Source organism: Acanthopagrus latus, chromosome 7, assembly GCF_904848185.1.
Source record: "Acanthopagrus latus isolate v.2019 chromosome 7, fAcaLat1.1, whole genome shotgun sequence".
NCBI classification, from domain to species: domain Eukaryota; kingdom Metazoa; phylum Chordata; class Actinopteri; order Spariformes; family Sparidae; genus Acanthopagrus; species Acanthopagrus latus.
The window spans coordinates 1,234,484-1,261,857 of NC_051045.1; the positions used below are offsets into that span (position 1 = coordinate 1,234,484).

Genomic DNA, 27,374 nt, shown 5'->3' on the forward strand with positions numbered 1-27,374 from the left:
CTGCACCTTGTCGTTTTCCTGCTCCTGATGTTCTGTTATTTCATTAGTTTTCTTTATAAAGCACCTTATAGATAGAAAAAAGGACATCACAAGACACTGAATACACAATCAGAAGCGAGGAGGAGTGTGGATGGAAAGCAGAAAGTTAGATGAAGTGGTGACGGAGGATGGAGGGGAATAGAAGGAGAGAGAGGAAGTGAGCCGAGGCAGCCAGAGGCCACGTCACTGTTAATCGTCTCTGGCTTCAGTGACTGTTTCTGTTTCTCGGTTGCTCCCTCGCTCGCGTCTCTGCGCTTCTCTAACTTTCTCTCCTTTGTAGTTTTTTTTCAGCTCTCTTCCTTCATCTTTTTACATTTTCTCTCTCGATTGATTTCTCCAAACGTCCTGTATTTTCAGTCTGTCCTTCCTCACTTGCCCTCCATCTCTGTCTTTTTCTGCCTGTTTCAGTCTCTTCTGTCTGTCTTTCTCTCTTTGGTCTCTTTGTCCCTCAGACAGCCGTCCTGCCTGAGGGAAGGTTGTTGGTGTCGTGGTCAGCAGAGAGCTGTGCAGCGCTGCAGTGCTCCACTGTGTTCACTGTGTTCACTGCAGCTGGACACACTGGATTCATTTTAACTGGACATCAGACCCAGACTCCAGGTGTTCAGTTGAACAATTCTGTTTACTCGTTATTGACACACTTGATGTGCGTTCAAGCGCTAATGCATTTAGCCTGGCAGCTACACTGTGAAGTTTCAGAGATAAAATCACAGTGAGATGTGGCAGTGAGCTGCTAGAACATTTTCCCCTTTGAGCAAAGACCTGAAGAAGAAGAAGATTCAGCCAATCATAGCAGCAGATTCGTCCCTGCTGCCTTCACCCACCTTCAGAACAAATAAGAGTGGGATGATTGATAAGATGTGTAACATCATTTCAGCAGACCTGGATCTGGTTCATCATGTGACTGTGATGTTACACAAAAATCCAATAAACCTTTGCGAGTCAGAAGCCAATACATCATCAATACACCTGTTCAGCAGGTGTGAACATGCTGCTGTCTGTCTTCACTCTGTAATGTGACGCAGGAAACATGTTTATTTTACAGTTCCAGATGTTTTCCAGTGTCTTGCTGCTAACAAACTACAATCCTCTGTTACTTTATTTATCAATAGAAAAGAGCCAACGTTCTCAGCCAGATGTGAATAAACGTGAGCCGAAGTATTTTATTTGGCATAAAGTGGCACAAGATGATACATAATGAGTTATAATCCTTAGAATACGAGATGAAACTGACGTGATATTATATGTTATTGTATAAAAGTGTTTAAAAGAACAAACTTCACAGTTTTCTGACCACTCGAGGTCAAAAATGGAAGAACTACAGAGTTTCAACATGTTTCCTGTGTGGTGACCTTTACAGCTCGACTGCAGGCGCTTTAAACCCAAACCTTCTCCTCCAATCACAGACACACACACATCTGAACATGTGTAAGAGTTCCAACACACACACACACACACACACACACACACACACACACATCTGACTCGTCTGCAGAGAATGATGGAGGAGACGCAGAGAGAGACAAACGAGAGAGGAATACAATCAGACAAGATCGTTTTAATAGAAGAACGGAAACGCTGTAGCTGCGGGGAAGAGCTGCACACACACACACACACACACACACGCACACACACACACACACACAGAAATAGCCTGAGAGCAGTACGAGCAGTTAGCGATGAATATTTCAGCTCTTCTCTCCTCATTTTAAATCTCTTTCACATCTCATCTTCTCCACTTTTGCATTTTTTTTCTATTTCCACCTCAAACTTTTAATCTTCAGTCTTCCCCCTCTCCACAGGTCTGTGCTCCTCTCTCCTCCTCCTCTCTCCTCCTCCTCTCTCCTCCTCTCTCCTCCTCCTCCTCTCTCCTCCTCTCTCCTCCTCCTCTCTCCTCTCTCCTCCTCCTCTCTCCTCCTCTCTCCTCCTCCTCTCTCCTCCTCCTCTCTCCTCCTCCTCCTGTCTCCTCCTCTCTCCTCTCTCCTCCTCTCTCCTCTCTCCTCCTCCTCTCTCCTCTCTCCTCCTCTCTCCTCCTCTCTCCTCCTCTCTCCTCCTCTCTCCTCCTCTCCTCTCCTTGTTTCCTCTTCTCTCCTCGTTCACTTTCACACATCACCAGCTTCTGCAGTGTTGCTTCGGTCTAAATATTTTTCCTACTGATTAAAATCACTTCCTGTTGTTGCGTCGATATGACCGTCAGTATCTCTCATGATTTACGAGATACTGAATCCTTGTTATTAAATGTTTCGTTTGTGAAATGATCTTTAAAACATAAGTATGTTCTTTCATAAGAGACGGAGAGAAGAGCCGTCTGACTCACTGAAGTTTCAGAGGTTAAGTGGAGAATAAAGGAGCCATATACGATGTGAAAAAGGAAGAAACAAGGTTTATTTCTTTATTAATCTTATATACAGACATTTACAGCAATCGTTGCTAAAGTACTTAAAGATAGTTATGGTAATTTCCTGTTGTCTAAGACAGTGTTACAGAGACACGTCAGTTATTAGAGACTCTGTCCAGTTGTAGTTCCAGTATACGATGTACAGTCGATATATGTCGTACAGAAGAGAGCAGAAGCTGCAGGGTCGTCAGTTTGACACAACACAAACACCGTTCAGCCATCATTTCTCCTGCATTTCCCTAAAAGCACTAAAAAACACTAACACAAAGAAAATATCCCACTCTGACTGCATCTGTCCTGCCGGCGCCTCCACATGAGATGATGCTGTATATTTAAATCTCTCCACCCTGCAGGTACGATCCATCGGCTGACACACATGAGGAGGCGATCTGAGAGGGCCGACTCTGTCTTCCTCTGGTCAGGAGCTTCACTTTCACAGCACTCACATCCTCTCTGGGTTTCAGTACAGCAGCTCTACAGCTCTGTGTGTTTCCACCCTATTAAACTGTTTAATGTCACGAGCAAACACAACTCTTTATGCATCCTGCGTCTGAAATGAAACACGCTTTGTGGTTGAAAAGCTTCGGTGCTGTTACGGTTTTACTTGCACAACAAATCGCTTCATGATGGACTCTACGGCTCAACGTGCAGGGAAGAAGGACGCTTGACTTCAGGAGGGGAACCTGTGATTCCTCAGACCTGAAGCTTATTCACCTCAACCCGTCCTCACAGTACAGGAGTACTCTGGGAAATCTGCTTATCAGACGTTTTACCACGAGGAGTAGAAGAGAAAATCTGGCAACGTACGTTTCTGCAAAGACTGATGTCGAGACCGACGCTGTGCTTATTCTCCGGCTACGTTTAGACACAAAACTGACGGTTAGGATTAGGAAAAGATAATGTGTTGGGTTAAAATATCTGTGTTTCTGCCACAAACAGCGCTGATAAACGTCCCGACGTCTCATCGAAAATATCCAGCAGGTTCACGCTTACAAATGTGTCACACCACCATCCACCTCCTGACACGGTGTCATTACATAATCTGAGTGTGATATGACTAGAAAACATTTATGATAGGTCTGAAGTGTTCAGATTAAACATATCTGTGATTTGCAGAAATGTAAAATAGAAAAAAAAATCTGGCTACTGGGACGCTCAAAAAAATCCAGTTTCACGTTTACAAATGTTTAAACCCCGTCTTGAACAGCAGTCTCTGGCTTGGCAGCCATCTTGCCCAGCTGTAACATCACCACCATCCTCTCCTGACGTGACTGTCAGCTCATGTACACGTCATGTAAACGTGATGTGACGTATAGAAACCAACTCGTGTCCCTGGCATGCAGAAACATAAGATGACACATTTTTATTCTGCCGACTGGGCTGGAAAACCTCTGTGTGCTTACAGTTCAGAGTGAGATCTGGGCGACTGGTTAGCTGTATTAGCTTAGCACAAAGACTGGAAGCGAGGGGAAATGGTGAGCCTGGTTTCAGAAATCACAATCAGGTCTTTTTCTTAGTGACATTTGGAGAAACAAACAATCTACTAATCAGAGCTCAGGAGGCAGGATTACACATCGGTGCTACATCTCGCTAGCAAAGTGTTTACTCAAACAAAAAAGGCCAAAGAAATGGAACAGGAGTGGCTGACACAGAGTCAGCTAACGAGACCAGTTATTATTTATTACCAACTATGAAAGTTCAATATTTATGTGACACACAGCCTACAAACCTTTACAATCATGACATCTGCTCAGTGGAAAGTCTTAATGAGCAACTTTCATTTGAGTTCTGATCCAGTTCAACATTAAAACAGACGAACCGTCTTCAGAAACAGAAGGCAGCTAACGTTAGCACAGCGGTCGTGTTTCCACAAGCAAAAGGAAAAAGAAATAAAATGCTGATCAGGCGCGTCTTCGTCAGCTGGCCTGGAGTGAATAATCTGGGCCATGCGAGGAAGGAGAAGAGAAGCTGTATGCTAACCATGCTAACCATGCTAACACATTTTATTTTCATATAACTCTCCTTAAAATCCGACAAATCGTGGATTTTGTATTTACGTACGTTTTTTTAAATCCACTAGACGTGTGTGTAGGAGTGTTTCTGAACAGGGCCAGGCTAACAGTTCCCCCCTGCTTCCAGCCTTTATGCTAAGCTAGGCTAAACACAGACATGAAACTGACCTCCACCTGAACATCTAACTCGTGGAGAGGAGGTGGAAACACCACAACATGCTTCGTTTCATCAGCCGCTGTTTTCCTCTCGACCTCTCTTGGTTCAGTTTTCATTTAGCGTTTGATTAAATCCTCAGAACTGACGATGTGAAAGTGTTTCCTGTAAATAAACACAGCAGATTTAGTACTTGTACTTGGTGGCAGTGAGGTCTTTGTATTCCGAGCAGGTTGAAGCAGGTTATGCACACGTTACGTGACCCACATCTGGAGCCAGACTACCTGCAGATGTTGTGAGACCGCAGCTGTTTTCTGATGAGTGTGAATTATTAATTTGACCCATATTACAATGTGTTTGGGGGGAGAGACTGTTACCAAAGATTAACAAGATGTGCAGTCAAGGCAGGAGTGGTGGGGTGAGGTGGACGTACTGACTCCTCTCCTCCTCCTCCTCCTCCTCCTCCTCCTCCTCCTCACAGCCTCCGAGTCAGGATGGCAGTCAGACAGACTAACAGGAGGGAGGGTGAAGCTACTGAACCAGCATTCATCATAACTTGGTTGTTGTGGCGTATTTTTCCTCCTCTGTTTCTGCCTTCATTATCCTCCATCGTATCTGTCGTTTCCCTCCTCGTCGCCTCCTCCTTCTTCCTCTCCTCCTTCTCCACCATGTCTTCAACCTCCTCCTCCTCGTCGTCCTCCTCCTCCTCCTCCTCCTTTCCTAGTGTTATGGAGGGGACTTCAGGAGGCTGGGTGCCCGGGGCAGGGGTGGCTGGTGGTGGGTCATCCTCAGCGTGCCATGCAGAGGTGGTGGTGACACTGGGAGCACTGGTGGTGGTGGTGGTGGCAGCGGGCGGGACGTTAGGCTCAGCTGTCGAGGGAAGAGGACCTACGTCCCCTTCATACCCTCCAGGATCGAGGGTGGAGTAAGGCATATCTGTCCACGCCGCTACGCCCCCGTCATCCTCATCCTCGTCCTCTTCCTCACCCGCTGTGTCAGCAACTGGAAAACACCACCGAAGAAGAAAAACAACCTTTATGATCTGCTCTGATCGTCCAAAACATATTGAATTATTTCTGTTTATTAATACAGAACTTTTTCTGTTCTCGTATTTTAAAAAAAGATCTCTGAATGAGTTTGTTCTTCACTATGAGGACATTGTTGGACTGTGTACTGTGTCTTCTTTCAGCCTCCCGGAGAAGAAAAACATCCAGAATATAATAATAATGTTTACTTTAGTTCAGATTTGTGTTCTGGACATTTATGCAAACTAATGCATAATTAAGCAGCTGGTTGAATTTGTATATTTAATCTTAAACTATCAGAAAGATTCAAAGAGACGATTTTGTCTTAATGTACCAACTGAGGACGTTTTTCATGTTTTCATATTTACTCATTAGATGTTTTACCATGTTCATCATTTCCTGTCTGAACATGTTTTGGAGGAATATTTCTGTGAAATGAGTTTTATCTCACACATTCTCCACTTCAGCAGCATTTAACTCACACACACACTGTGTTCTCATGTCTGATTTATGAAACAATAAGCAGAGACATCCAGAACTCCATCAGTAAAGACCTTTGACCCGTATGTGTCAACATAATGTCCCTGTGACGGGAGGACGGACTGGCTCGTACCACAGAGGTTGTTTTCACAGTTCTGCAGGTTCTCAGGACACCTGGAGCACCAGTCGCCCTCCACATACGGCCTCTCGTTTTCATAGTTCCCCCTGAGACACACACACACACACACACACACACAGACACACACAAAGCATTAACCTCATTAAATACAGTTCAAACACACTGAGCACAAACACTGTGGAGGGTGTGACGAGTGTCCACCAGGGGGAGCTGTCGTCCCGTCACTGCAGCAGGAGCAGGACGGCTCACTGACAGCAGCACACCTGGTGTTACTGCTCCTAGAGACCAGGTGTGCTAGTTATTGTGTTAATGTTACTGTAGTTCCAGTAGTAGTTCTGGTTGTACTGACGCTGGGTAGTAGTTGCAGACGAGGAAGGAAACTCTCTCCCAGCCGAGTCCCTCCATGCTGTTACAGAGATGGAAGGCACAGCCGACTCTGTGTGTGTCTGCCCACACCATCTGTAACACACACACACACACACACACACGGTTTACGTCCAGTCTGGAGACACACCTGTATGTATAGATACTGCATGTGTGTGTGTTGGTATGTGACCTGTGTGTAGTGTCCACACATCTTGTCTTCATCACAGCTGTTGTTGCTGAAGTCGTAGTCCAGGTGTTCTGCAGGAATCAGTTACAGCTACATTATATTTCATCACACATGCAGATTCTGCTCTAACAGCCCACCTGAGGGTTCAGAACCTGGACTGGATTCAGGACTAAGTCTTTTTCAGCTGCTAGATTTTTTTTTTTTACTTTTTCATCAAATAGTTTCTAACTCGGTCCGTTTGGTTCTGAGTGCATGATGACAGGAAGACATCTTTGGTTCTTCAAGCAGACCCCTGCACTCTGATGAACCTGCTCACCTAGAAACCATTTCTCCAGGGCCTCCCGCAGGTCCAGAGAGCCGGTGCCGGCGTACAGATTCTCTCCGGTGTCCTCAAGGTCTGGGTTGTGGTTCCAGACACATTTCGCAGCGTAGCCCTCTGCAATCACCTTCAGACTCGGGTCCCATCTCTGCACAGAACCAGTGGAAGTCAGCAAGAAGAATTCTGGAAAATGTTCTCAGACTAAACGGCCCGACTGGACCTCAGGTTAGAACATTCTGACTTTGAGAACATAAACAGAAGGTTTCAGATCCCTGTGACAGCTAACAAACACTGAATAAATGAAAGGCTTTCTCTAGAGCTGGTGTGTGTTTTGGCCGTTCTGGGCTACCGTAGAAACATGGCGGACTCAGGAAGTGGACCAGCAGCTCATTCTGACGAAACAACAACACAACAGTTCAGTTTCAGGTGATTTTACACTGAAGAAAACAAAGTTTCTGACAGGAGATTGTCCCACACACTGAATCTTTAAGGCTGTGCTAAGCTAAATGCTAAAGTCAGCATGCTAACGTGCTCATGATGAGAAAGCCAACATGCAGATGTGCAGCATTCCAATTTAGCATGTTAGCATGCTAACATTTCTTCTCATTTGGTCTTAAAGGCCTCGAAGATGCATTTCATCAGTCAGCTCTTTACATGAAAACCCTCCTATTTATTATTTATGTCTTTTCAAAGTTTCTTGGTATTTAGCTGGTAAAGAGAGGTTATGCATTTTTAGAAAATGTATTTATTTATTGTTTGTGTATTTCACTGGACGACTGCGTCACTGTGAAGACGACAAACAGAGTTCAGGGGTCAACAAGAGTTGATTAATCTGACCGCAAAAGTGGTGAACCGACCAGCGGACTCACTGGCGTGGCTAAAAACATATTTCACAACTGCTCTCAGTAATTAATTAACCACACGATCTCAACCATCCTTCCACCAGTCAGGACTGTGTGGTGATAGATAAATATGAGATTTAAGCTTTAATTTAAAGGCAAACTATCATTAAATCAGAACTGTCAGAAAGTGGATCCTTAAATATGTATTTACACACGATCCTTTGATCCAAGAGGAAAATAAGGATCATTGAGTCGAGGTTATTCGATCACCCTGACTCAGAATTTCTAACTACCTCGTTCATAAACAACTCATAATTAATCACAGTTCTTCCTGTGGGTCAAGCTACAGATCAAGAATTAATACCATAACTCTTAACGAGCCTCAGTGAAGGTTTTCTCATCATGTCTACCCTCGTTAATCATCTCATGTGATCAAGATACACAAACATGCTCAGAGAGGGAAACTAGAACTTCTGCTGCAGACAGACGCAGATCCTTCAAAGTGTAGCACTAATGGAAAATGACCAGAATTTAAAGGTAGCGCCAAAACTATAGGGGGCAGCATAACTGCTAACTGCTTCTCACTATACTCTTTGCTGTAACTATCTTCGGCTTTGACATTAGCAGGTAGATCAGTTAGCTGTGTCGCTAGCCCCCGTTAGCTGACAGGAGTTTGCCGGGTCATGGCCTCAGATGACAGCGGCGATTTACACTACAGAGGTGATTTACACTACAGAGGTGATTTACACTACAGAGGTGATTTACAGGCTCTGACCAGGACTATGACTCCGGGGACAGAAGACACATCAGGAGAGGACAGAGAGAGAGAGTCGGACATCATCAGCATGGAGAGACAGAATATCTTCACATGTTACTGTGAACTGAGGATTGATTTGGACTGAACCAGAGGAGACTGTGGAGACAAACCAGAACTGTTCTGGTGACTGTGACTCAGTTTGAGTCCAGTCTGACTGAAGCGAGTCTGACGACGAGTTAACGAGCAGATTAAACTGGTCTGAGTTCAGTCAGAGACACAAACTGGAGTTCAGACGGTGGACGGTTGGATTTTTCTGTTTCTAATGAAAACAGGAGTCAAAATATTTCCTTTCTTCACATTTATGAGTTTATGTTGTTGATTATTAAACTCAGTAGTGAACTGGCAGCTTTTAAACTACAGGCTGTCAGAATATCACCTCTGAGATACAGAGGGCCGTCAGGAGGCTAGCTGTTAGCATGCTAACTTCAGTACACAGACGTCAGTGCTGTTGTTTCTTCAGTGTGTTCAGGATGTTTGTTCAACTTAAATTCCGTCCTTGTCGTCCACATGCTGTGTTAGTGTGTTCAGTGTTCGTTTGGTAACACACAGGAAGTTTGGACCAGTTTGTCTCCCTGCTGTCGTTTTTTCGCTCCCCGTTAAATCTCCGTTTAATTAGCGCAATAATTTCACAGTGTAGCTGGTTTTGATTTGTTGTGGATTTATAGCCTGTAAATAACTCTGAGGCTCTCTGAGAGAGCACTGAGCTTATGAGGGTTGATTTATTGTTATTATATAATGTGTTTAATAAAGTCAACCACAGATCTTTGGCGTGGACTTCAGCTGACTCAGTGAAAAGTTTATTTTCTATGATTTCTGACACAGTGAGACGGATGTTTGGCTTGTGAAGCTGATTCATCAGCCTCTCATTGTTTTAAATGATTTGACATTTAATATCATACGAAGGAAATGTGTTAAAAACAGGAAAAGGAAAGTAAAGAAGCATTTAGAGTCACAGACTCACGTTGTGTTTGACCCTGACTGTCATGGCTGAGTCAGGAAGTCATCGCTGTCACGACTTCATTCATCCGAACAGACACGATTCTGTCCTGTTTCCCTTCGTACAGATAAAACCAGACGCTGCTCTCTCCCTCAACACGACGTCCTCATCACCGTCTGACCTTTGACCCCTTCACCAGCCCGCCTGCCTGAGGTACGTGTTTCCTTCCCATCATGCCGAGGCTTTCACCTCACATCCTAACTAATACGCTGAAAGGTCGCCCAGAGATGACAAATATTCAGATATTTAACTTAAACTGTCAAAATATTAATACCACGAATACTTACTTACAAGTAAAAGCAGCAGTGTACATGACAGAAGAGTAACGGATAAGTTAATAAGTAAATTATGACCTTAAAAATGATGTCCTGATACACGACACACGTATGTCTCCATGTTTTGAATTCTGCTCGAAAGCCTTCCTGCTCAGACTGATGGACTGTGTCGCATCACAGTAACACTATAACATCCTCATGTTGCCCATCTTTAATCAGTGTAATCACAAACAGAAAAAAATATTTTTTCTGCCTCCAAACTGGATAATTTTAGTCTCACAGCTGATTATTTGTCACATAAATCGTAATACTGGTGTAAATCTGTGTCACAGTCACAAAACATTAGTCTGACATGTTTGAATTTGTACACAAGATGATTTAATCCCAGAAACAACAGTTCACATTTCACTCCGAGGCTTTGGAGTCGCTCACTGTCGGACACAGCTGAGAAACACTCAAAGTCAAACAAGGCTTTTGATTTTAGTATTGTTTCTTACACGAGGCTCATTTTTTAACTTCAAGGTCAATATTGTTTTTCACTAACGACAAAACAACAAATGATCTGCATTTATATGGAGCTTTAGCAGCGTTCCACCTTAACTGTCCTCCAGGTTACGTCTCATTCTGAGGTCGACTCTTCTCCACTGGCAGGACGGCGGCGAGCGGAACAAGCTGCTGCTAACATGAGCTGTTCAAAAACTTTCTTTTTAGTGACTCTGTGTACACAAACAATGTTGTCAGTGCTGGTGTTCATGTGTAGAGACCCTGGTGATGCTACCAGCAAAGTTTCATGCTGTGTCCAGACTGTTTTAAAAATACAGATTTTGATACTATTGCTAATTTGCCCATAGCGCTCTCCATTGGTCCAATATGATAAATATGTGCTGATACTGATCGTCTGACTGAGGCGAGTGCAGCTTTGTGATCACGCTCCTCCAGCCTGTAACGAGAGTCTGAGAGGAGGATGAAGCGTGTGAGCTCATAATCGTCTGTGGTTTAAAACTGGATGTGGATTATGATGTTTGTCTTTGGCTCTTTCTGTTTGCTGATGTTTATTTGTGTCTGACAAGCTGCCGGATCATCTCGGCCGGCGGGCGGCCCGTCTGAGAACACGCGTCAACATCACAGCAGGCGAGTTCGCTCGATTCAGCAACATCAGGTTCACGTGGTCGCAGCGTTTGGACTCTGGAGCTCTGCGGCACAGTGGACACACCTCGTGTTGTCAGTAGAGACACTAGATGTTGGTTTGACGTGACGTTTGCTGAGTGAGAAATATCATCAGTTTCAAACATTAAACGCCTTCACGCAGACGAAATATCAACACTTCAATCTAATCACTCTCTTCAGCCTGACCCTAACCCTAACGAACACATTATAAAACCAATGACAGATTTGTGTTTTGTGACACGTTGATGATGTAACCATGTTGTAGTTGGTTGTACGTTCGTTGTTTGCCGTCGATGTGACCTTAAAATCAGTGTTGACTTTTCTATCAAACGTCCTGTAAACTGCAGCAGCAGACAAACATCTAAACTACTTCAAGATCCTTCAGGAGAGAATCGAGCTGAGATGTCTAATGACGTCTTTCGCTGGCTGGGTCGGTCTGATTCTACTGAATTTCTTCACTGTTCAGTAGTTTAACCTGTAATAATAAATCCTCTGGTTTATATATTGTATTAATAATCTAACACAGCGGAGGAAAGAGCAGAGTAAGTTCCTCGCCGTGAGGATTCTGCCGTTTAAAGGACGTTTAGGAAACATTTATCATCACAGGTTTGAAAGTGAAAGATGCTGATTAAATGTTCACAATCAATAATATCAATATTATTTCACACACGTGTATTTTGCGTCACATTGATGCTGATTGAAAAGATGTTCGGGCGACTTTCACCACGTTTTTAAGACGCAGACGCTGAAATCGCGAGTAAATGTTCTTAGTTACTGACGTCAGATCAGTTCCTTACATGCACAGTCTGAACTGTGTGTGTAGATTTATTGGATATAAGCTAACGAAGCTAATTAGTCTAATTAAGTAAAATAGCTGATGTCAGTGTAAACAACAAGGAGACAAAGAGAAAGAAAAATCAGCTGTTCACAGACCAGATGACCTCTAGAGTGGAGACAGAGTGTGTGTGTGTGTGTGTGTGTGTGTGTGTGTGTGTGTGTGTGTGTGTGTGTGTGTGTGTGTGTGTGTGTGTGTGTGTGTGTGTGTGTGTTTGTGTGTGTGTGTGTGTGTTACTTCATGACCACGTACATGACCCGAAAGTCATAACACAGACCAGATGTTGCGAGAGCCTGGAGAGAGAGAGGAATGTGAAGGAGACCCCTGACTATTGTTTGTGTTGTGTGTCATCACTGGACAAATAAACACACACACACACACACACACACACACACACACACACACACACACACACACACACACATTCTTCTGGTTTCTTTGCTTCACTACATTCAACATACTGTAAATATAGTTTACAGCTCCGGGCTCGTGATATTCTGTATTTGTGAGCGAACACACAGTTGTGCGTCGTGTCGGTTCTTTGTTTCCTCACCAGCTGTTGAACTCGTCACTCTCCCTGAACTGTGGCTCACTGTTAGCTGTTAGCAGCCGGTTAGCTTCTTTTAACTTTGGTCACACACCCGTCACACTCTGGTCACCATCGACATCAGACTCTGTCACAGTCCCACTGCTGTCTCTGAGTTTCAGCTCTCTCTCTGGACTCACTGCAGTGGGTTCAGATCACCTGTTGCAGGTGTGAAGGTTCATAACTAGTGAACTGCTGAGTCTCAGTTCAGGTCTGCATCCTTCAGAGGAGCATCTGAAGTCTGTCCCAGTCTGAAGGCTCCTCCAGAGGCTCCTTCTGCTCCATGTTTCTGGAGGATGAACCGCTACGATCCTTCGTCACCTCACATATCCCAAGATTCTTTGCATGCCCCAAAAAGAAGAAAGTAAGAGAGAAAATGGCGACATCGCGTGGCGTAGATCATCACTTCATCAATCGTGATCTAAGAGTAAAACATCTGGTGACACAACCAGGAAATGCTCCAGAGGCTCGACCGTCACATTTAACAACAGCTGACCAGGTGAACAAGGTCTGTGAAGGACTCGCCTTCACAGACCACAGAGGCCGAGTCCTTCAGAGGATCCAGACCCTGAACTGAGACTCAGACAGTGCGAGCAGCTTTGGGCCTGACAGCCAATCAGGGTGTGGCGAGGCCCGTTAGTGAAGACTCAGGTCATGGACCCGTTTCATGGCGGACATGTTGACTTGTCACAGCAGGTGGCATTGTCTGTTCTGGTTCTGATTCTGTGCTTGACACACTGCAGACACAGACGACCAGCCAGACACTCTGTTCTGTTTAGGTCTCTGTTTGCCGTCGTTGTTCTTCTTGTGTGAAATTGTGAAAGACGTATATATTTCAGTTTCATGATTCCCTGAAGAGGCATTCCTCATTATTAACATTCCCCATGAATATGTATCTATATTGTTTATATTTCTCTGTGTTTTGGGCTGATTTTTAAGCATCAACCCGGGAGGATCGCCACGACATCCATCCTGCTGTCGGCCTGAATAAATCAGCCTGTTGAATTCACAGATGGCTGTAAATGTCTGGATGAGCTACACTCGAGGGACTGACGTGTTTTTCCCCTGAACAATGGACGCTGTTGTTTCTAACTGGTCGTGGCAGAGAAGAAATCTTTATATAATTATATCACTCTGTATAATGTAATATATTAATTTCCTTGTTTCGACGTGAACCCCGCGGCGTCGTCGTCTAGCAGCCGTGATGGAAACACCGTCGGCCCGAGCGGAGCTGCCGTGACATAACTGTAAATCTCTCTCGAGCTGCTTTGGAAAATGTTTCCTGCGGGTTTGTTTTTTATTGGTTTCCACGCACCGATAATCGGCGGAGTTCAGTTGAGATGATGAAACATCAGAGCAGTCAGACGCGGCGCTGCAGTATTAACAGTCTCCTGCTGAGAGGATTTACATTCTCTCTCTGCAGGTTCTGGTTTCCTGGTTCTGTTTTCAGGATCGAGCCGGCTGTTTGTTTTCATGTCAGCCGCAGCAGGAAGGTTCCAGTTTAAATCCACAGATTACAAGTTGTTCTGTGTTCTGGGAGATCACGGGTCGGGCCGGTCTGATCACAACCGGTCCAACCCATGCTGGAGCAGAGCCGATCATTCATATGGAAGCTGCTCCGTCGTGTTCTGAAGCCTTAAAGCTGGACTCATGAAATCACCTGGACCTGAACTTGGGGACTGTGATGCTTTTACTGACGCTTCTCTCATTACGAGTGTGTCAGTTCTCAGGTTCTGTCACCTCTGTACGAGCCGGTCCGGCTGGTGTCTGGTTGTTCGGAGCTCTGTTCTGCTTTGTGTGCTGGTCTCAGGCCAGTTTGAACTCGTTATCTGACTGGAGAGGTTTGAGTTACATTCAGACAAAACAGAAACCTCTCCACAGTAATTTCCTCACAGTTCAGCTGACTGACCTCTTCGTCTCACGCCTCCCGACGTTACAGATACTCCTCGTCTTCGCTCTGCGCTTCTTATCTCTGCTCATCACTTCGTCTGCCATCTTCACTCCTTCCCTCTCTCATCCCATCCCTCCTTCTCTCCCTCCCTCTCTCTTTCTCTCTGCACTTCGGCTGAAAAGCAGAAAGAAAAACATGAATATGGAAATGTCCCAGCGGGGCTTCCATACCAGTGGAGACAGGCTGAGACCTCTCCTGGTCCACACACACACACACACACACACACACACACACATTCCTCTGGGTGCTCATTCATTCACTGCCTAATTTTCGCGTGTCTCTATCCAAACATTGTTTTCTTCGTCTCTCGGCTCTTTCACAACAGTCGTCCTCCTCTGTTGCTCAACTCCGACTCCCTCCCTCCTCGTCTCCGGATCGTTTCCCTGCTGCGTTCCTTCTCTGACGCTGGTGTAATGAGCTGGGAGGGAGTCGGTGCAGGGAAACACCCGTCTCTTACTGGAACCCAGGCGACAATCTACTCAGCATTTCTCGGTGCCTCCCAGTGTGGCCGACTCATAACAAAGAGCTGTAACTGCTAACCTGTTGATGCCGACAGTTTTGAAGTAGCAGGTCGACAATGAACGCAGCTTATTGAGACCAGTGATTTTAGCTTTACGTAGTTTAGCAGTAAATGTTGGAGCAGCAGAGGAGGAAGGCGGTCAGGTGGACGGATGTGATAAACGACTTTTATCCAGGAGACTGCTGTTCATGTCGGCGTGACACTGAAAGTCAACGCTGATGTTTCCTAAATCTAACCAGACTGCAAGCATACGGTCACACTACACGTCTGTCGCTGGTACGCTGCAGCGCTCATGTTGTTTAGGAACTTAAGCCCATTTCAGACTTTACTTTTCAAGGTGAGAATTTAGCTCCTCGACATCCGTATGAAAGTTACTGAGGCTGAATGAGGGAACGCTGTTTGTTCTGCCTCTGATCTGCCAGTGGAGGAAGTAACCGAGTATCAACGACCGATCAGAATAAAAGAGTCCCACAAAGTCACGTTACAAGACCGAACAACAGTAATGTGGCAGCAGGTCGAGTCTTCAGCACCTCATGAGGGAGAAAAAGCTGAATTTACAGGAAAACTCGCTACCGACTAAAACAGCGTCAATCCCGCCGCCGGCGATATGACGTGACTTAGAGCAGAAAAACATTAACTTGCGTGCACTGTCGTCGTTACTGCCTTTGTCTTGAAGTCACTAAAGCTAATGAGGAGAAGTCGCTGCGACCGTCAGCTCAGACTTCTCTGAAATCATCCCCAGAAAACAGCCTCCATCTCTGGGAGTGAGAGTCAGACGTCCTCTGCTGACTGATGGTGACTTCGTGATGATGTATTTGTCACTGGTGGGTCAGGATCTCGACCACAACACTTTATAACATCACCCATGTTGGTTACAAACAGTCGGAGGAGCAGTTTTTATATTTAAATCCACCTCAACAGATCTCAACATGCTTGAGCGGAGCTTTATGCTGGTGCTGCTCGGTTCTGTCCAAACATTGTGTTGAATCTGTTGTGATAAATGTGTTGGGAGTCGCTTTAAGCCGTTTAAGAATGAGGTTATTTTGGATGGGAGTAGTTTTGCAGACTGGATGTTCAGATTAAGAAGTCTGTGTTATCATTCTCTCCGGGCTGTTAGCTCAGGCTGATAACTCATCTGTTCAGTTCTGGACCTGTTTCAGCCTGTCGGGCCTCAGGTATTCAGGGAGGCGCTCTAATTTACTGTAATTTGAATGTCAACTCAAATTAATACAACTTTTTCATAACGTGCTAAAATGAGATTGTAAAGCAGTTTTGGAAGCAGTTGATAAAACTTCACTCCGACGCTGCTGTGAAGTCTTTAAATGGTTAAACCTCCTCTCCTGAAATCCTCTGCCATAAAAGTTCATCGTCGCAGCTCCACGAGGAGTTCAGCAGCTGAAGCTTCTCTCTGGTCCACCGACCAAACCAAAACACCCGGCGGGCCTCAACCTGCCCGACGCCCGACACACAGAACCAACACGGAGATTTAATCTGACCCTCGCTTCACCTGAAAGTCACAAACTGTTCTCGTGTCAGAGGCGTCGTGACCAGTGGAAAACTTTTACATAAGTCGTTAACGAAGCCAAGTGACAGCAGCCAGAAAACATCTCTGCCTGGCGATGACATCACTTCATCTTTGGTGATGTTCAGCGTCGTTTCGTCAGTCTGCTGGCGAAGGTTTGCTGAAGTGGAAAAAACAATATGTGGCCGCTATTTAATGAATTAGAGAAACATTTTGTGCAGACACTGATCGACAAATGATGAAAGTCAATAACGCAGAAGATTCTCTGAATTTTTCGTCGAGATCAACGACTTCAACAACTGATGTCAGTCGGCTCCAGTTTAAAGGTTTCATCTGTAAGAAAACGACGATGAGTTAACGAGGAGATTAAACTGGTCTGAGTTCAGTCAGAGACAGAAACTTGAGTTCAAACGTAGAAATAAAAGAAAGCGGTCAACATATTTCCTTTCTTGACATGTTGTGAGTTTATTCTGATTATGTATTAAACTACAGACGATCTCCTCCTGAGCTACAGACTGCTGTTAGGGGCTGTTAGCAGGTTAGCATGCTAACTTCAGTCTCTGCACATCAACACTGTTGTTTCTTCACTCTGATGATGTGAGTTTATTATTTTTCATCTTTTAACCTTTTAACGTTCTGGCTGAATCTTTAAAACTGATCCTTCAAGAGTAACGTAGCATGTAGCATGTAGCATGTAGCATTTTGTGTTTCCCTTTGTTAGTTTGTAGCTTTTTTTAAAATATTATTGATTATGATGATGTCGAGCCATTAAACTAATCAATAAGTGGACTGTTCCTCGTTAGCATGTTAGCGTACGGCCTGACGGGCTGCAGCGTCAGGGTTACTTTGCGCGACTCGTCTCGTCTCTGTTTCGCTTCCTTCGTGTTCTGTAGACACACATTGCTGAAATGTTTTCATCTGCCAAAAGCTTCTGCAAAAACACACAAGGGACCAGAAAACCAGAAACAAACAAAGATAATTAGAACAAGACAAAAGGCGAAGACAGACGCCAGCGAACAGAACCAGAGTTTACACGTCTGTCAGTGTCGGTGCGCTCAGAAACACAGACACACAGAACAGCTAACAACCGAAGGAATACGGTTATTAATACATTTGTTAGTTACAGGTTTTATTCCTTTGCACTTCCTCCCTCGTCTCTCACTACCCACATGTTCGCTGTTTCAGACCTCTTACTTCCTCTTTTCTTTCACCACAGTCTGATCCGCAGCTCATCCTGCCGCCTGCAAACACACTCAGGCATCGTTCACACAAAGTCCAACTCAAAGACGACGTTTGCGTTTCCTCCCGATGTGCTGCTGACGTGACCCCACAATAAAATGCACAACACAAGAAAACAGTTCACAGCTGGAGACAATTAAATTGAATTGTTGCGGGACAACAGTCAGGCGTCTCCCAGAACATCTTACGAAGACAAAGAGAACCGAGCAGAGATATGTGACATCTCTGTGGAAAAATCTCCACGTCTCTTTGTTGAGCTCTCAGATTCAGAACCGTTCCAACAAAGCTGCGCTGCACTTTGATTAAAGTCACGAGGGTCCAACTTCCTGTTTCTTGTCTGTTAAAAGATGCGATGAGGACTAGGACCAACACTTTTGATTATTGTGATGTGAGGGAGATAAAATGTGGTGAGTTTTCAGGTTAACTCATCGTTAACTGACCACTTTACGAAGCAGTCTGCTCGTATCTCACTGTCAACCAACGTGTTGACCTCACAGAGTGACGGATGAGTTAATATCGTCCTTTTCCTGCGAATCTTTTCAACCTCGCTCATTTACAGCTCTGGCTGTGAGTTTTGTGTTTTCAGAAGATGATTGTTATGAATTATGTGTCTTCATGTGACAGTAAAACGTAGAGAATGAAAGGAAACGTGAGGAAGACGACATCGAAGTCCTACAGACGTTCACAGAGGAGTGAAGCTTCACTTGGCCTCGCGATTCGATTACGAAGCAGCTGTCAGTGATTCTCGATGCATCTTACGATCGAGACATCTCCGCACCTCTAACTCCAGATGTTTCAAACCTTTTCTGCCTCCCTCTCAGAGCCAGCGCTGATAGTCAAGGCTCTGGTCACCACAGAACATATGTACTCATGTTCCTCTTTCTCTCCCACGGTTAGTTTTGATCCCTCCAGATAGTTTGAGTGTGACTTCCTGAGGTTTGGCGTCATCAGATCATCCCCATACAATGAGGCTCAATGACCGATTCATGGCGCTCCAAATTAGATTAGCGAAACTCGTCAGCATCTCTTTCCAAGTATAATGACCATCCTGTGACGTGTTGAGCTCTGAGAGCTGCTCAGGACGAAGCTCGCTGTCAACACGCTGACTGGAAGCTTCTGCTCTTCCTGTCGGACCGAAACCTTCTGACGTTCAAATTAAAGTTGTGCAGATTTGTCCTTTAATCATGGCTGCAGAAACTCTTGGTGTTGGGCCGTTCTTCTCTCCCTCTGATCATCAGAGGTTTTAGCGACTGGCGACCGGTTGAAGCGCACTGTTACTCTGAGTAAACTTAGGATTCAAATCCAGCCCCGTCACCTCCTGCTGCTGCTCCGGTCATCATGGCTCACTTTGTGTTGTTTGCTGTCCGCAGTTGTGAAACAGCAGCAGTGTCAACGTGAAGATGAGTCAGCACGATGACATGTATGTCAGATGAGAGACAGTCAGACATCTTAACAGCTTCGTCAGTCACTTCCAATAACGACACATTAACCAAACCGTGGTTACAAAATCAAGGATCACTGTCGGCGCCTGTGGTTTTAATGTGTAGGTGTAGTTTAGTCTTCAGGCTGAGTCGAGTTTAAGGTCTTCAGTCGTTTGGTTCAGCTGCTGTGTCAGTGAATAAATAAAAATCACACAGTAGACGGTGAACAAGATGTTCATCTGTCAGATCGATATCCCAGAATCATTCAACACCGTCAGCGTGTTGCTGTTTGTGGTTAAACCTGCGAAAAACGATCTTCCTAAAACTGAGCGTGGAGACCAAAGAACAGAGAAGATCGTTCCCAGAAAACAGTTTTCAGGGTCACGATGTCATGATAGTGGGCATTTTCTGGAGATGATGTAATTCCACACCAGCCGACCCACAGAGCAGAACCACGTCCGACAGGCTCTGGGTTTGAATCCTCCCTGTAACTTTCGCTGCACGGAGTAAAAGTTGTTCGTCATGAGAACTTTAATTTTACACCATAAGTTCTTTAGACGTCTAAAATTAGATTGTGAGAACTTTACCCTGAACTCTGTGAGGACCTCACATGTGAATGTCTAAGAACCGACTTTCATTCAGACATCACAGACGCTGAATTATCGTCTCTTGAGTAAGTTTCTGCTCATCTGTGCAGGGTGTGGACCAGAACTCAGAACCAAACTGGAGGACGGTCACAGAGTTTGATGTTGCGACCCGATTGCTTCTGATGAGCGTCTGGAGAAAGTGAACTCGTGTTGACTATTTAAAGCTGGTGATGGTTTTAGTGTTTATATTATACTTAATTTACTGTTATTGTCTCTGCTTGTATTATCTTTTATTTTTACGTCTGTTGCTGTTGTCCTGCTGTGCGTTGGTTTCTAAATCTATCTTTGTTTTCCAATGTTTGATTGATTGATGGATTGTTGATATGAACTTGGACACCACAGACCTGAACTTCCTCCTCAAAACACACATTTATGAAAGTCACACTAAGAATCTTTTGACCATTTAAGGCCCAAAAACATGATAAGAAGAACAAAAGTTTCCTCCTTTTCAGCCTCTAGAACAATGTTTTAACTAATAGTTAGTCATAAATTAGACTAATACAATCTTGCATTATCAGCAGATCAACACTTAATTCTAGTGAAAATGCGTCACATGAACTCCTTCAGTCAGACATATGAACTTTATTTTGAACTTTATTTTGTTGGAGATCTGGAGAGATTTTAAGGATTATTGGATGCTGGACGGATGAACGAATATTCTCAAAAAGGTATTAAAAAAAACAAAAAAACAAAACGTGTTCTTCTGTTACATTTCTGTCAGATTAAACGCTTCATGGCTCTGAAATCCATCATCGACTTTATTTAGTGTCCATATAAACAGTAGAGTTTGAATCTGATCAGAATGATTTCAGCCTGTTTAAATAAAGATTGTAAGCGCAGCTGGTGACGTTAAGCAGAGCTGGAAGAACAGATTCACTTAGAATCTGACTGGTGATTAAACTCTGAGAGACTCCAGTTATTATCAAACTGTACACAGATTCTGTAGCTGAAGTCTGAGAGGAACCCGTCATAACACACGATGATTTACATTCTGACATTTAATGGACAAACTTCGCTCGTTATATCAGTGACATTAGTTACTCCTCCTCTATAGGATGATTTAAAAAGTAGACGCATCATAGGATTATCAGTTTCTGTCATGTCCTCTTGTGTCTGACTCACTCTGCTGCAGCAGCGTCCTCCCTGTTGGAAGGATCTGAAACAGGACTTGAGTAAATTCTAGTTAGATCACTAAGTTACCTGACAGAACCACATGGGTCGACGCCTGACTCTAAGCTCTGCAGGTGTCTTACCAGAGGCAGCATGGCGGAGGCGCTGGGCGACACCTGTCCTCTGTAGTGGTTATGAAGCTCCACCAGCAGCTCCTCCTGCTCCTCGCTCAGAAAGCTCCAGGCTCCAGGAACCACCAGGGCCCCCAGCAGGAGCCATGCCCAGAGAGGAGCTCCCCTCGGCGGGCAGAGACGCGGGCGTCCGGGCCCCCTCCTCGGCTTGGAGCTCCGCGGGGCTCGATCCTGGGTAGTCCTTCGGGTCGAGGCCCCCTGGAGCTCAGAAAGGCTCCACAGCTGCATGATGGGAAACAGAGTCCTGAGGGATGTATCCTCGAGTGGTCAGTCCAGGGTCCAACGAAGAGTCAGTGTGTGCGTGTGTGTGTGTGTAAATGATACTGATCTGCAACTGTGTTTGTGTGTCCGTGTGTGTGTGTGTGTGTGTGTGTACAATAGGCCACTTGTCTGTCTGCGTGTGTGGTTGTGAGTGTGTGTGTGTGTGTGTGTGAGTGTGTGTGTGTGTGTGTGTGTGTGTGTGTGTGTGTGTGTGTGTGTGTGTGTATGTGAGTCTAAGAGTCAGTAGAAGTGTGTGTGCTCCCTCCTCAGTGCCTCTCACTCTCAGCTCTGCTCTGCTGATCGCCCTCTTTCTGAGCCGGCTTTAAGAGAGAGAGGATCCTCCCCTACACACACACACACACACACACACACACACACACACACACACACACACACACACACACACACACACAGTTCACATTTCACACACTGCACCGACTGGTACGCACAACAAACACCCCCCTCCATCCTCTTACGCTCCATATTCTCCATGTCCATCCCCCGCTTTTTTCTTTTTTATGTCTCTTCTTCTTCTTCTTCTTCTTCTTCTTCTTCTTCTTCTTCTTCTTCTTCCTCAGCTGCATTTGGCTTCATTATCCTGACATTCACAGGATGCAAGAGACTTTCTATATTTTTAACTTCCTTCACATCTGATCTTCTTCATGCTTGGCAGGTTTGAGGAAGAGCGTTCTCTAATTTGGTCACATGACAAGTATGATATTAATTCATTTTCATGTCATTCAATGGCAGTAAATAATCAGCACTCTGACTTCATGGTTTTGCAGATTGAAGCTGAATTCATGTGTGATTCCTTTCTCATGATCTCATGGGGAAGCAGATGTAAACAAAATGTGAGACCTGGAGCTTCTGTCAGTCGTATGCTAGCTAACGTTAGCCTGAGGAGTTACCCTCAGTTCTTCTGTTCCTGTTTCTGTCACCAGCTGTGTGACGCTGTTTTGTTCCGTCCTCTACGTGACTTCATATTGACAGCGTGCGTCTGGAGCATCACGCCTGCCTGATGTTACCGACTTGCTCAGATTTAGAGGATATGTCGTTAAATCTTGTGATTATTTGTGTGTTTTGAGTGTATTTATTGTTGATATTTCTGCACACGGTGTTCTGTTTTGCCTGGTTGCCGTTCTGCTGCCGGACTTCTGCGCTGCGCTGAGCGACGCGGTTTCAGTCGGCTTCTGTCAGACGTTGACTCGGTGTTTATCCTCCGAGGAGCAGAGAGAGAGACTCTTCTGGGTCGCAGATGAAACGTTGTCCTGGCGCAGCCGGTGGAAACACCAGCGTCGTCCAGAACGGCTGCGATCTGCTCCAGTGACCGTGTCACGGCCGTGACGGCTCGGTGGAATCTGGGGATTTGGATGTTCACTGTTGCTTGGCAGCACCGAGGATGTCTCTCTCACTGGCTGTCGTGGTTCAGCTCATAAAGAACTGATAAAATCATCCAGATCTTAAATCATTAATATGAAGTTTGATATCATCGGTGCGGGCCTGATGGTGGATCTGTAACCTCTCACATTACCAGATCATCTGTGCTGATTAAGGCCCGGAGCAGATTTCTCTGGGAGGGATTTAATCAGCCTGTAACTCCGTCAGCATGGAGCCAGTTTGATTCAAGTCTTCTCCTACGTCTGCAGCGTACCTGTCGGGCCAGGTGTGTCGCTCAGGACTGAAGGAGAAACAACCTGATCAGCCTGTTTAGACCAGCAGGAGGTCACATTATTCACTCTTATCAGTCTTTGTCTCTGTCAATGAAAGATGTGTTGAAATGTGTGAAGTCTCACACACTGAGTCACTCTGAGTCACTGACCAGCTTTTCCTCCATCAGTTTGTGACTCATGTACATTTGCGTCTGAGCCTCTTTCCCTCTAAATGGCTGCACATGAGTCTGTTCTCATTGTGTTTACTCAAAGTTTTTCTGGGTCTGTCGGCGACTCCTGATGAGAGCGTCCCGCCCGGCTGCTTCGCCCTCTCGTCATGCCTTCTGTACTTTGTCTGGTGGTGAAAGTCGTTTCTGTCCTTTCGCCAGTTTAATCGTGTCGAGATCATGAACTGCTTTTTTGGCAATTAAAAGGCAAAATTTAGTGACTAGTGAGTTTGTGCAAGGTTGTTGTTAAGCTTTTTATTAACGGTGCAACATGAAAGAATATCAGATTGAAACAATCATGAAATGAACAAAGATTATCCAGAGTCTCTTTGCTGCTGGTATGAATAACACCAACACTTCCCCAGTGATCCAAACCCTCCGTCTGGACCGCTACCTGTCCCGCTAACTGAGCTAATGCTAGCTACAGTTAGCTACAGTTAGCTACTGTTAACTCCAGCCATTAGCGTTTACTCTGTTGATATGCTAACTCCTATTTGTTTGGAGTAAAAAGTGTCATATTCTTACTTATCACACTGTGGAGCTTGTTGGTTTGTTTGTTGACTGATTGTGAATCGTAACCGTCTGAGCTTCTGATGATTTCTGGAACGATATACAGACTTTTGAATTTACGCTGCGGTGTTTGTCGTGTTTGGTGAACTAAACGTCGGCGATCGGTTTCAGTTCTCATCTTTATTCTGACCTGACAGATCTGTGATGAAACATCATGTTTACGTGATATATTTTGTAGGATTCATTTAAGAAACTGACAGATAAATATGCTTCATGACGAAGTCATCTTCAGAGACTTGAGGTTTACTCACCGGTCTTTTCAGGTTTCTCAGTTATCATGGAGAACTTTTTCAAGTCTAATCTTTATATCTTAATATTTTCTGGGCTGTTTCTGTGCTGATAAATGAATCTTTTGGATTAAAGCATCAGCTAAATAATAAATAATGAAAACTCTTGAGGAAAGCTGGCTTGGGGAGTTAATATTATTTAATCAAACAACTATGTCCATGAATCAAAACTAATTTCCATGTTCAGAGATGCTCGTCTTTGTTTCCTGCGTCTTTAAAGCTTTTGTATTGTCGCTGTTGCCCGGCAACCGTGTAAAGAACAGCAGCCCAGAAGACGAAATCTGAAATCTGTGATCCATAAAGAGGGAACCACATCACGGCCAGGGAGGAGTCACAGCTGTCACATCTGTAAGTAACAAGTTCCCAACACACAGAAACTGGGCCCGGGGGCCAGTAAACTGGGAGAACGGGGCCCAGCAACACTTCAGCACTGTGACACATGTCAGGGAGGCGATCGGACCGAGACTGGGAAACATACATGTTCACACCTCAGGAGGAAACAGATGGAGAGACCACTTCACTTCTCTTAACGCTGTAAAACCTTCAGAAAGAAGAAGAGCGAGCGGTCAGCTGTGATTGTAGTGATGTCACAGTGATTTGAAATCCCTGTAATTGCTTCCACATTTCTCTAAAAATGCACCTTTTCCTCGAATCCTCCCAACTGAGAACACAACGAGGAGGTGAGAGGAAACATCAGGCGTCCTCTCCTCTCTGATGTCATGAGGAGAATCGTCAGGTGCACAGGTAGATCATCCTGTCAGACTGTCAGAGTCTAATCACAGCTTTCCAGTGAAACATGTGGAAATGTGTTATTACTGAGGGAGCAGGCCGTCCTGACACTGTGACCTCTGAAGGAACCAGGACTCCAAGATGGAGGAAGTTATGGTGGCTGATGAGCTCTGTGACATCATCCAGTTTGATTAAAGCTCTTGTGTTGGAGGATTAGAGGAAACAGGTCGGTGTAACTCCAACGTTAATTCTTGTTGTTTACAAGGTTCATTATTAGAAGGTGGATTATCTGAATTAATGTGTGTTATCAACATTAAAAACAGCCTCTGCTGCTCCTGGCAGGATGTTGAGTGGACTGATAAACCAAACTCCATTCTAAAAGCCGGTGTTTTATCCTTGGGCCTCGTTTTTTCACAGTAAAAACTGAAGTTATAAGTTTACAAAGGCTCTTTTTTGATTCACTTCGATCTTCAGACACAATCGGCTCACATGTCATTGACTCAGTGACATCATCAACTAACCTGTGATCAGGTGACAAGTATTGACTCTCTTCTTCTTCTCTTTCTTTGGGAAAGTCTTAAAAACAATGTGAATCTTTGGGACACGGCAGCTTTTAGGCTTGTCGCTACTCGCTGTTTTCTGTTTGGCGCTGATGCTTTGTTTTCACCTGTGTGAGCAGCAGTTAGCGGTCACGATGCCCCGCCCCCACATGTTTTTGGAGTTAGGTGGTCATATCTTACATGTTGCACCATTAAGGGAACTGAAATGTATCCTGTAACAGTAGAAGTGTGTGAGCAGGCCTGCACTCATCTATATGTAGACATGATGTAGCTGAACATGCAGGAGCTGCATGCTCGATATAAATATATATAAAAGTCACATTCTTAATTTTTTTCCACGTGTGTGTGCACAGATGCAATTACAGCCTGCGACTCGTGGTGCGAACACTCGCTAAAGCTGTGTTTTCATTCCTCAGGCTGAGTACATCACATCATAACACACCCAGCTGTACCCACAGGCTCACATTTCACTGTACAACACATTCTTCAGCCTGTGTGTGTGTGTGTGTGTGTGTGTGTTAAAGGAAGCAGAGGGGGTGAACGTATGAAACTGAATCCTGCAGGTCACCGTTTGCTCCGTAACACCGACCTCATGTCGACAATCTGCAGGGAAACACTGTACGAGTGTGTGCCGACCTCGCCGTCACACACACATCAGTAAAATCGTGTGAGGGTGGAAATTATTCTGCACTGATGATTAAAAACAATATATTTTGAGTTTGGGCTCTGGTTGGCTGTGGGGTGTCCATGTTTGTGAGGTCAGTCGGATCAGCTAGCTCGAGTGTAAACCAGGCGTGATGTCAGCTGTTGGTTGGTGGACGACTGGCGTTGTTATCCAGGTGAAGTGATTTGGATGAGAGGGCGGAGCCGGGGAGGACATCTGGCTCGGATCTGACTCAGAACCTGATGAGGCGCCGCGTTATGGACGTCACACGGTCGCCACGTCTGAAACCAAACTCCAAGAAATGAGATCTGAGATCATGAACTCAGCAGGAAACTGTTTACCGAGATGATTAATGAAGTGAGAAGTCGGGTGTTTTCTCATAAGCTTACACACAATCAGGCTTCTTTTTGAAACCACTGGAGTCGCCCCCTGCTGGTCGTAGGCAGGGATGCACATTTATTTGTCAGGTGAAGTTTCAAAGTTCACGAAACATTTCTGGAGCTTCTCAGTGATCATAGATCTCAGATCGATTTGAAAATATGTTATTTACACTCTTTTTTAAGATGAAATCTTAACTGTAGCTGCATGAGCTCGACCGCCATCGAGGGGGAGAATACCGTCTTTACAAATCAATCTTGGATCTCGATGCTTCTGGAGATTAATCCTAAAACAACCATCGAGCTCGTGTTCACAACAGGAGACGATCAAAACAAACTTTGATCAGCATTTTGTTTCAGAGACTTATCGAAACTGGCAGACTTACAACAATGACGTCTTTCACTTGGTTCCTTTTGATTTCACATCTTAAATAAACTGATTCAGAAATTGAAAAAGTGAATTAATGCAGCCTCAGATAAAAGCTGAAGAGATCGGGAAGCTTTGAGTCATCCGTCCTCCGAGAACAAAGCTGTAAAGCAGAAACAGGAGATAAGACTCACAGAACAAATGACCAGACCAGACAGACAGACACAGTTTGCATCCTGTCAGATCTTGTTTCCAGATATTTGAGAGTTTCAGGGTGGAGTCGCAGCGTCCGCTCGTTCTCTCGTCCTGCAGTCTGCTCCAGCTGGAAGGTGGAGACGAGTTCACTCGTGTTCGTTCTGATCAAGCTGCTCACACGGTGTTATTCCTCACAAACATCTTTAATTCTGTTGTCGCTCTGAGCCACCGACATATAGAACGAGACTTAAG

General features: G+C 44.8%; 2 protein-coding genes and 1 long non-coding RNA gene across 4 annotated transcripts in view; 1 reads left to right on the top strand and 2 right to left on the bottom strand.

The window, feature by feature from the left end:
* The window catches only part of LOC119022489 (putative C-type lectin domain family 20 member A), an 826,153-nt gene that overhangs the window by 342,629 nt on the left and 456,150 nt on the right, over window positions 1-27,374 (bottom strand). The window lies entirely within an intron of this gene.
* LOC119022477 (peptidase inhibitor 16-like) lies at window positions 2,400-21,782 on the bottom strand. The gene is made up of 6 exons (XM_037103420.1): window positions 21,189-21,782; window positions 7,114-7,264; window positions 6,801-6,868; window positions 6,594-6,703; window positions 6,239-6,330; window positions 2,400-5,602 (listed from the first exon to the last, which is right to left on the bottom strand). Exons 1-6 carry the CDS (start codon window positions 21,462-21,464, stop codon window positions 5,076-5,078), a joined length of 1,224 nt encoding a protein of 407 aa, XP_036959315.1. The 5' UTR covers window positions 21,465-21,782; the 3' UTR covers window positions 2,400-5,075.
* LOC119022506 overlaps window positions 7,274-27,374 on the top strand; it is a 28,318-nt gene continuing 8,217 nt past the window's right edge. Inside the window, exons 1-2 of the long non-coding RNA XR_005075952.1 lie at window positions 7,274-7,542; window positions 9,840-9,925. This is a non-coding gene — a long non-coding RNA (uncharacterized LOC119022506). The remainder of the gene's footprint in view (window positions 7,543-9,839; window positions 9,926-27,374) is intronic.

Coding starts and splice junctions, on each gene's coding strand:
- LOC119022477 (XM_037103420.1), bottom strand. CDS start 21,464: ATGCAGCTGTGGAGCCTTTCTGAGCTCCAGGGGGCCTCGACCCGAAGG. Junction 7,265..21,188: donor CCTCCGCCATGCTGCCTCTG/GTAAGACACCTG, acceptor GGTTCTGTGCAG/AGATGGGACCCGAGTCTGAA. Junction 5,603..6,238: donor CTGTGAAAACAACCTCTGTG/GTACGAGCCAGT, acceptor GGTGTTTTCCAG/TTGCTGACACAGCGGGTGAG.